Below are 10,955 nucleotides of genomic sequence, written 5' to 3'. Positions count from 1 at the left end.
CGTTCTCCATGCATATATATATATATATATATACATATATAGCACCTTAACTATGCATAAAAATGTGTGTTTTAAATATCTAAATATATAAGAAAGGTGGTACATATATGTATGTATGTCTGTGTGCATGTGTTTGTTTGTAAATATGTGTCAGTGTGTATGTATGTCTGTCTGTAAATATGTGTCTGTATGTGTGTGTGTATTCAGACATTCATGTATTCTTGTTTATATTTGTGTATGCACGTATAACAATAGATTGTGTGCACATCTTCCATGTATTTTTATACGAACAAATGTAAAAATACGTAGCATGTATATAGCATTAATTTAATTCATTCTTTAAATTAGGCTTTATGTTTAAGAGCACATCATGATCGACTGGATAAATGAACAAGCTAAACACAAATAAAAAAAGGGGCATTCTCATATATAGCACAGATTTTTATGTATTTACTTGTCTCAAATCTAAACTTTCATATTTACACATGTAACGCTCAAATCTTTAAAATCAAATCGAAAATAGCATTATTGTATTTTTTTATGCAAAGGTTTAAAGAACCAAAGCGCTATTTATGTAAATATAAAGGTGCAGGTGTGAGATGTAAATAAATAAGAATTGTGTGCTACTTATGTAAATTTCTCAATAATAGATTATGACTCTATAACAAGAAAAGCTGAATAATGCTCGAGCTAGCTCAAACCTCGAATTGTTTACGTTTTTAATTACCGAGCATGAATTACGATAAAATGGTAGACTATAAAAAAAAATAAGTCTTACCTTCAATTTATCTTCTAAACATACAGCAGGAGTGGACATCAAAGCAACATATCTGAAATTCAAAGCACATGAGAAAAAGATAATATGTTAAAAAAATATAAAATATGCCAAATTTGTGAACTCAACAATCATTCATTCTCCGAGAGTTTTGAAGATGTTTGTGAGAGAATCTACGAGTGACAAGTTCGCAAATTTACGATTACTAAAAGAAAAGAATGAGTACGAAGAACTCAGCACATACTCGCATCGACTCGGTTCATCAACTTCGCTTATCTCATTTTTCAATCCACATCTAAGCCTAACCTGCATGAGAAAGAGAGAGAAATAAGAACTGTTTATCCCAGAGATTTTCGTGAGTGGGTTACTAAAAAGAAAGCTGGCACCTTTAAGCTCCTATCAGGGCCATTCCAGCATTTTTCACCATTGGAGAAGACCATAACCCTGTAGGATTCTTCAAAATTTTCCCAACTACTGCTTGCATAAGATGGATGAAGTTAGCATGATGATACATTGCTCGAACATACCATACAATTATTATGCATTTACATATCTAACACCTAAGGTTTGACATTTACACTTATAACACTTCGATGTTATAAACTTATGCATGAAACGGTGTATTTAAAAAGATAATGATGACATTATTTTTGATGTGATGTTAAAAATTTTAGTATACATTTAAATATGAATGTTTAGGTGTTTGATATTGGTGAAGGGCACTGTTACAAGAGAAAATATTGTGACCAGACAATGGAAGCGATACACCGGATTTTTTTTTTCTCTCCTCCGCTCCTTCAGGTGCACGTCTGTTGTTTGGGCGCAAGCTTACATCCGGACTCCGGATCAATGTTTTTGCCCGCTACAAATCTCAGAGCCCTTTTACCACGGGACTACAATCAGAAGTAGAACCAATGGGTGGTTGGGAGTCGGGATCACTAAATTTTTACTAGATCAATTAATATCATATGATGCACGAAAAAAACTTATCCCCTTAAACACAACTATTTAATAAAAATTTAATATTAATTGCATTCTTAATTTTATAATCATATTCACAATAACTTTTAAGAAAACAAAAGTGAAATTTTGAAATTTAGAACTGGTCATCCCTTCAAGTTTTGGTTCTGCCGCTAAATATAATGTCATTCAGTATAAAGCTCTTTGATATCACAATACTAAACAAAATAAAATTTTTGAAATTTGAATTTTAAAACAGCAGTAATTATACTAATTAAAGGATCATAGAATCCAGGGAACATACCCCAATCGTGTACTGCTGTAGCCCTCATCTTGTGAAGCTCGTTTGAATGGGCATATCTTGTACACATATCTGTTAAAGGAGTGAACAAAATGGCAGATACATGGCATGAATAGAATAAGAATATGGAAGATTTTTATGCATACCACCCAAATTCTATGTATTTACATATCTACCACAAACTTTAAACTTTTATGCACATGACACCTTACCTATGCATGAAAAGGAGTATTTCACTTTAGTGGTATTAATGTAGAAAGTGAAATTTAGAAGTTGATATGTAAATACATAGCAATTAGGTGGTGTTATATATGTAAATGCCCCTAATAATAAAAGAGGAAAGTTAATTATCACAGAGGACAAGGAAAGATACTCCTTTCGTACTTGTTCTGTTTACTCTCAAAGCACTGATCATGGAAGGAATAGAATTCCTTCTCCTTGCCTGGAAAAGGAATGATTAAAGCACCAAGTCAATAAAGCTTAATTTTCACAATAAATACTAAAATGAATGCTTAAAATATATGCAAACATCACCATAGAAACCATGAAATTTCATATTTAGATCAAGGCTGTACAATTCTTACCAAAATCATGTTTAAGTTTTTCTGTCAAACTGGATATTCTCGACTGCACCTTCGACAGTTTTGAACTCGCGTCATCATATTCCTTCCGAATATGAGTGGCATCTGAAAAACATAGATTTAAAAATGTATTGTGTCAAAATTGACATTATCTTGACAAGAACAGGTGCACATACCTGATACATTCACTGGAGTCTTGAAGAAGTTGAAAGCCTGAAGAACGTTCTGCACAGTCTGTTGTATCTTGCCCAACCATGATGAGCTACTTGCCTCTGTGGTATCTGGAGAGCCACACATTTAAGTCAATGGGCATTTACATACATACCACCCAATTCCTATTCATTTACATTTTACACATCTAATACTTAAACTTTTCCTTTCACATTTATACCACCTTAATCTTGTATATCACTAAAAAAAAAACACTTTTGTAATTTGTAAACAATAAATGACGCGGGGCTCATATGGGGACCAGTCCAGCCTGTCCCCTTGGAGGGGGCACCACTGCCCCCACCTTCCTCTTCTTCTCTTTCCATCTTCTTCTTGCCTTTTTTCCTCCCTTGCCTTTCCTCTTTTCCTAGACCTTCCCTACTACCAAAATATTCCTAAAATAAGAGATGATTGTTATTCCTTCTCCTAATTTAAATTATTTCCTAAAAGCTTAAAATTTAATTTGATTTGATTTTCCTTCCTTAATCTAAAATCTGATTTTATTTCCTTTCCTATTTTAAAAGTCTTGTCTATATTCTAAAATCAAATATTATTCATTTCCTATTTTAAAGTTTCCTAAATTGAACCAAGTCTTTTATTAATAGGAGTTCTTGTGTCTGGGATGGGGGTCTTAGTTTTGAAGTGATTTTTTTCCCTCTCGAGGGTTGTATCCGACGACGATGAGGGTGCTCTGACTGTAACTCCGTCTGAGATGGTGTTTATTTTCATTGTTTCGCCCCCTATCCGCTATCCCAGAGTTCGCCAGTAGTCCAACCAGCCTCCATCTCAGCCGGCCACCTCCCTGCCAGCACTACAGTCCTCTGACAACCTCCCAGCAAGCCTTCCAGCCCTGTTGTCAGCCTGGACCGACGCCAAACTTACCTCCGTTCCTCGGCTTCGGCTACCTTAATCGCCACCGCCGAACTCCAGCCTTCGATGACATTCACCGCTTCTCCCGGTTGAGGTTTGACACAGCAACGAGCGCCTATGTCCAACTGAGATTTTTCCGGCCTTGACCATAGCCACCTCCCTGGCACCGCCTTTTCGGACTACCTCCTCTTCGAGCTTATCACATCTTTTTGTGTTGAGTTTTTGTTGTGATGTTTCGTTTTATGTTTCCATTTGCGCAATATCTTTCTTTCTTTTGAGTCCTCATTGTAACCATCTTTTATATTATTAATAAATTTGTATCATGTGTCATTGTTTGAATTAACTCCGGTATCATTTGGTATCAGAGCTAGCTCAACCCTAGTTCTATCCTAGGGTGCTCAAGCATCTGCACCCCACCCCAAATCAAAATTTTTTCCCCATTCTTTCTTTTCCTTCTCCTCGTGCAGGTCAATCTAGCAGCTATTAAATTGAAAAACATGTCTCATTATGGTGGGACAACCTGCAACGTCAACCAATGAGGGACGTTTGCGATAAAATAACGAAATGGGACAAAATGAAGAAAGCACTACTGTGGAAATACCTGCCACCACACTACCGCCAAGATATCTTCCTGAAGCTCCACAACCTACAACAGAGAGATCTTTGTAGAGGGGTTCACTGTCAAATTTGATCAATTACAAAAAAAATGTGAATTGGTAGAACGAGAGGAGCATACCATCGTCTGCTACCTCGGAGGCCTGAAGCCCACCATTGGAAATGCAGTTCAACTACAGCCTTATTGGTAGTTGAATGACGTCCAAACCTTAGCACTGAAAGTTGAAAGGCGACAAAAAACAGGTCAGATCGCAGTCTTCCTTCCTATAGCAATCCTCATACAAGCCAACCCCAGTAGCTACAGTTGCCGACAAAAGCACACCAGGAACAAGGAAACCAGCACCCGGGAATGCAAAAACTGATCCAAGCAGCAAGAAACATGAAAAAGGTAGCTCTTCAGGGCCAATGCCAGCCAGAAAGTGTTTTAGATGTCATAGTTTCGGCCACATCGCTTCCAACTGTCTCACAAGTCAAATTGTCACTTTTACAGACCAAGGTGTCATGGAGGAAAGCGGGGATGAGGAACCAGACAAAAATTCTGATGAAGCATTTCAGTTTCTCGAGGATGAAGGCAAATTACTAGTCCTACGGCGAGTTTTACAATCCGAACCAGCACAGAATTAGTCATGGTTATGACACTGCATCTTTTGCACAAAGTGTAAAGTTTAAGGGAAAGTTTGCAGCTTGATAATCTACAATGGCAGGTGTCAAATTGTCGTATCAACACTAATGGTGACAAAGTTAGAATTACCCACGCAAAAACCACCTCAACCCTACTCCCTCACTTGGTTGAAAAAAAAAAAGAAATGCGTGGATCGGCAATGTCGTTCTCGATAGACGACCAAATAAAGGAACAAGTATGGTGTGATATCGTCCCCATTGACGCATGTCACATTATATGGGACGACTTTGACAATATGACTGCAAAACTCAACATGACGGGTTTAAAAACACATACTCCTTCAAAAAAGTTGTCAAATGCATCATATTACTGCCAAGTAAAAACGCATGAGGAATCAACGACACCGAGAAGATAGTCGTTACAAGAGCCACGTTCATGTAGTCAGTTCAAGATGCGCCGATAACTCTAGCCCTAGTTCTACTCGAGGGATCCGAGGAAGAAAACTCCGTACTTGAACGCCTACAACCACTACTGCAAAACTTCCAGGACATCATGACAGACAGTCCGCCAGAGGGATTACCACCACAGCGAGACATCCAACATGCTATAGACCTTATACCGGGATTCGTCCTATCAAACCGACTTGCATACAGGCTAAGGCCAACAAAATATGAGGAACTCCGACGACAAGTGCAAGACCTCATCAACAGAGGGCTAATTAGAAATAGTACAAATTTGTGGGTCGTGGTAGCCCTACTGGCACCCAAGAAATGGAACATGGAGGATGTGTATCGACAGTAGAGCCATCAATAACAATCAAATACTGATTTTCAATACCTCAACTTGATGATCTCCTAGCCCAGTTACACAGAGTCACTTTGTTCTAAAAGATCGACTTATGCAGCGGATACCATTAGATACGGATGACACCAAGCGACGAATGGAAGACCATCTTCAAAATACGGGATGGACTATACGAGTGGACAGTCATGCATTTGGTCTTTCAAATGCACCCAATACATTCATGAGATTAATGAATCAAAAATTTTGCAACCTCATCGGGAAATTCATCGTAGTCTACTATGATGATATACTAGTATACAGTCATTATGAAGAGAAGCATGTACAACACTTGACAGAGGTCTTCAAAGTACTCCAGAATGATAAATTATATGCTCATCCAAAGAAATGTACTTTCATGATAAATCAAATATGTCTTTTGGGTTACATTGTGTCCAACACAGGCATTCAAATAGACTGGACAAAAATCGAAGCAATAATAAGCTGAACCCCGTCTCAATCATTCACTGAAATGAGACAGTTTTTTGGATTAGCCTTATTTTGCCATCGCTTCATAAAAAATTTCACCACCATTATTGCTCCCCTCACAGAGATTTTGAAAAGCAAAAGAGTTCACTTGGCCAAGCACTGCTCAAACTAGCTTCGACACACTCAAAGCAAAAGTAACTCAAGCGCCGGTTCTAGCCTCACCGGATTTTTCACAACTATTTGAAGTAGAATGTAACCCATCAGGCGTCGAGATAGATGCCATATTGAACCAGGGCAGTCACCCTATCGCCTACTTCAGTGAGAAACTAAACGACTCCAGAAGGAAATACTCACCATACGATAAAGAATTCTATGCAATTGTTCGATCCCTAGAACACTGGATCCACTATCTGTTGACAAGCCAGTTCACCTTCATGAAGCCTTGAAATTTCTGAACAGTCCGAGAAAGCTAAAAGCCATCATGCCACATGGGTAGAATTTTTGGCATCATTCAAATTCATACTTAAACACAAACCAGGGAGCCAAAACCGCGTTGCCGATGCGCTAAGCCGACGTCACTTATCACTTCAATGCAATCAAGCGCCATAGGGTTTGAGATCATCAGATACATGTACTCAACAGGCGAAGACTTCAAAGATATTTGGGAACAATGTCAAGAACCCACATGGCAGCACTACTGTGCAGATGAATACATGTTCTACCGAAATAAACTATGCAGATGCTCCTTGAGAGAAGCAATTGTACAAGAGAACCATAATAGAGGCCTCGCAGGCCATTTCGGCAAAGACAAACCTCACTCTCGTTAAAGAACACTTCTTCTGGCTTCGACTAACAAGAGATGTCTAGCGACATGTGCGCCAATGTAGAATATGCCACTTAGAAAAAACTAGAGGACAGGATACAGGGTTGTATACGTCGTTACCAGTACCAAAAGTATCCAGGGTAGATGTCGACATGAACTTTGTATTAGATCTCCCCAACACTCAGAGGAATAAAGATTTTATAATAGTTGTAGCGGATCATTTTTTTAAAAATTGCACACTTCGTACCTTGTTACCGCACACTAGATGCGTCTCATATCACAAACTTACACTTCCGAGAGATTGTTCGGTTGCACAGGATCCCCAAAACTATTACATTAGACTGCGATGTCAAATTTCTAAGCCATTTCTGACGTACTTTATGGGGGAAGTTATGCACCAAGCTCCAGTTCAGATCAGCAGCCCATCCACAAACGGACGGTCATACTAAAGTAGTAAACAACAGCATGATAAACATACTGAGATGTTTTGTGGGAAAGAATATCAAACAATAGGATATCATTCTCGCCCAAGTAAAATTCGCCTACAACTGATCTACAAGTCAGCCAACAGGACACAGTCCATTCGAGATTGTCTACGACCACAATCCACTCACACCACTTGATCTGGTTCCACTCCTACCAACATCAGAATTAACCCAACAGGCTACAGAACGGGATCACGAAATCCAAAAAATACATGAACAAGTTGGCAAAGAGATTGCTAGACAAAACAGAAAATAACAAGCTCAAGCAAAGAAACCAATGAAAAAGGAGACATTCAAATAATGCGACCTCATCTGGATCCGATTGAAAAAGGAACGATTCCTAGAAAAAGCTCTCGGAAGATTGAAACCCAGAGCAAACGAACCTTTCAGAAGTTTGTGAGAACTTAATTATAATGCATATAAGATTGACCTACTAAGGGACTAAAACATTTCTGCCACCTTAAACATTGCAATTCTCACTCCATACTTTGACAATCCAGAAGCTTCGACAGTTGAGGTTGAAACTCCACCAACCCCGGGAGACTGACAATGGGCTTATATGGGAGCCGGTCCAGTCAGTCCCCTTGGAGTGGGGCCCCACCATCCCCGCCTTTCTCTACTTCTCTTTCCATCTTCTTCCTGTCTTTTTTCCCTCCCTTGCCTTTCCTCCCTTCCTAGACCTTTCCTAATTCCAAAACCTTCCTAAGATTTGATTTTTATTTCTTCTCCTAATTTAAATCCTTTACTAAAAGCCTAAAATTTGATTTGATTTGATTTGATTTTCCTTCCTTAAATCTAAAATCTGATTTTATTTATTTTCCTATTTTAAAAGTCTTACCTAAATTCTGAAAAATCAGATATTATAAATTTCCCATTTTAATGTTTCCTAAAATTGAGTCAAGTCTTTTATAAATAGGAGTTCTTGTGTCTAAGATGAGGGTCATGATTTTGAAGTCTGAATCCAGCTTTGCTTGAAGTTTTTCCCTCTGAAGGGTTGTACTCGACGACGAGAAAGGTGTTCCGACTGTAACCCCATCTGAGGTGGTGTTTATATTCACTGTTCCGCCCCCTATCCGCTGTCCCGCAATCCTCCAGCAGTCCAGCCAGCCTCCATCTCAGCCGGCCACCTCCCTGCCAGCACTACAGCCGACGTTCCTCCCTTGCTGCACCTCCTGACCACCGACCAGTCCTCAGAAAAACTCCCAGAAGGCCTTCCAGCCCTGCTATCAGCCCAAACCAACACCAATCCTCCCCTACAGCTTCCCTGCAGGCCGACAGCAGCTACCTGTTGTCCTTCTACCCACAGCCCATGCTGCCACCTGCACCCTGCAGCTCTCTGTTGCCTTCCCAGACCATCGACAGCCCACCCTACAGCCTCCCTGCAGGACGTCGCAGCACCCGTCACCTCTCTCACAGCAGGCCGCCATCTCTGTCAGGCTTTCCCAGCGCCTCCAGTCCTTTCTACAGCATGCAGACGCCCCCCCCCCCCCCCAACTCCACCATTCGTGCCTCCGTTCCTCGGCTTTGGCCGCAACACTTACATCCGCTCCTTGGCTTCGGCTGCCTTTATCACCACTTCCAGACTCCAACCGTCGACAATATTCGCCGCTTCTCCCAGTTGTGGTTCTACGCCGAAAAGAACGCCTATGTCCACCAGAGATTGCTCTGGCCTTCACCACAGCAAGGCCTCTCCGGACTACCTCCTCGTCAAGCTTGTCGCATCTTTTTGTGTTCAGGTTTTGTTGTGATGTTTCGTTTTATGTTTCCATTTACGTAGTATCCTTCTTTCTTTTGAGTCCTCATTGTAACCGTCTTTTAAATTATTAATAAATTCGTGTCTTGTGTCGTGGTTTGGGTTAACTCCAGTATCAGTAAAATACAACTTTTTATGCAGAGGAAAGGTGGTATATATGTAAACATTGAAGTGTGGGAATTAGATATGTAAATACATAGGGATTGAGTGGTGTGCATGTAAATCTTCATTAACCACCTTTCAACAACAAACAGGATTCAGCAAGAAACCCATTTCATATCACAACAGAGTTTCTGAAGCGTTCAGAAATCATACCTACAGGATCAGTTTGCTCATATTCATTAGTATTATAAGACCCATCTAAATCTGCATGGTCATCTGCAAATTCATCATCTCGATCATCATGAAAACTGTCCTCATTACTATCAGCATCATCATCATCTTCTTCTTCTTCTTCTTCTTTTGCTCTATCATCATCAGTTTCTGAGGTAAAGCCTTTGTGTTCATGCGCGACATATGGTTTTTGATCCATTAGGTCTTCCTCAACATTTCTTATTTTATCAGCTGTCTGATCCGCACCTTCACCAGTCCAGCGGGAAGCTACAAGACGACCCAGCTCTTCTCTTGATAACTCTTCAGTAGTAACAGATTCAACTTGATCCTGTAAAGATCATTTTCCATTGGCCTTGTAATAAGAACAAAAAAAAAAAAGAATTCCTTGAAATTTTTTAATCTTCAGGGTAGCTCTGAACTGGAGGGAATAGACTTTAAGAAGATGCTTATTCATCATCATTAGCTATGAATTGTTGATAAATAATAGAGGCATTCACATACATACGACCCAATTCATATGTATGTACTAATCTAGCACCTAAACTTTTCTATTGACATTTATACCAACCAAATCTTTCATTTCACGTCAAAAACACTACAATTTTAAATTTTAAAAAGTGAAATACATTTTTTTCATGCAAAGGTAAGGTATCATGCATATTGAGTGGCATGTCTGACGCGGGACGTGGAATCACCGCAATACTGCAGCTCCCAGCTGCATTTCCTGCAACTGTGGGAGAACCGACCCGAAAAGATTTTATTTTTTATTATTATTCTCTTTCTAATTTTCAGATTTAAGATTTCAGAGTACAAGTTACTCATGTACTTTGCTTAATGTCTTAAAATCAATTTAAACTAGATTTAAGTAAATATAAGCTAAAGTTTAAAAAAACAAGTGAAATTTCACTTTACATGTACAAAGTGTAAGGAATTATGTGGCATCCTCACATAGAGATGATTTGGCCAAACAGAAGAACAAAAATATTGAAACTTGTGTTTAAGAATTGCTCTTGATTTATGTAATTTGTTCTAGATTTAATTAGTGTAAAAGGTAATCAATTTAACTACGAGGATAATTCCATGCTAAGAAGGAAGCTCTAAAGTTATGCCAATGTATGAGTTCAAAATCAAAGAAATTAAGGTGTGTAATCTCATTTCTAGTTTCCAGTACAATTTCCTTTCTTCCAAACCCAATGCATTTAATAAATATGTTTAAGATTCGTGTTCTTTTATAAATATAAAATGAGTGTTATGGCTATAAACTTACATCTCAATTAATTTACAATGGTATCTCTCTCGGTGCCATGATGAAATGTATATTTTCATCATTACATGCTTGGTTATATTGTACGATACGG

The 10,955-nt window shown here is 39.0% G+C and overlaps 1 protein-coding gene across 3 annotated transcripts in view; it reads right to left on the bottom strand.

Annotated features, from left to right (window-relative positions):
- Window positions 1-10,955, bottom strand: part of LOC110037390 (glucosidase 2 subunit beta) — a 29,404-nt gene that overhangs the window by 906 nt on the left and 17,543 nt on the right. For all 3 annotated transcript variants that reach the window (XM_020742030.1, XM_020742031.1, XM_020742029.1), the window contains 8 exons: window positions 9,580-9,925; window positions 2,794-2,898; window positions 2,621-2,722; window positions 2,421-2,478; window positions 2,040-2,108; window positions 1,162-1,249; window positions 1,020-1,081; window positions 779-830 (listed from right to left, as the gene is read on the bottom strand). In XM_020742030.1, the coding sequence (XP_020597689.1) occupies window positions 779-830; window positions 1,020-1,081; window positions 1,162-1,249; window positions 2,040-2,108; window positions 2,421-2,478; window positions 2,621-2,722; window positions 2,794-2,898; window positions 9,580-9,925 (882 nt within the window). The remainder of the gene's footprint in view (window positions 1-778; window positions 831-1,019; window positions 1,082-1,161; window positions 1,250-2,039; window positions 2,109-2,420; window positions 2,479-2,620; window positions 2,723-2,793; window positions 2,899-9,579; window positions 9,926-10,955) is intronic.

Source organism: Phalaenopsis equestris, unplaced genomic scaffold (assembly GCF_001263595.1).
Source record: "Phalaenopsis equestris unplaced genomic scaffold, ASM126359v1 Scaffold219149, whole genome shotgun sequence".
NCBI lineage: Eukaryota > Viridiplantae > Streptophyta > Magnoliopsida > Asparagales > Orchidaceae > Phalaenopsis > Phalaenopsis equestris.
The sequence above is the reverse complement of the archived record's forward strand: the minus strand, read 5'-3'. Positions and strand labels throughout refer to the sequence as shown.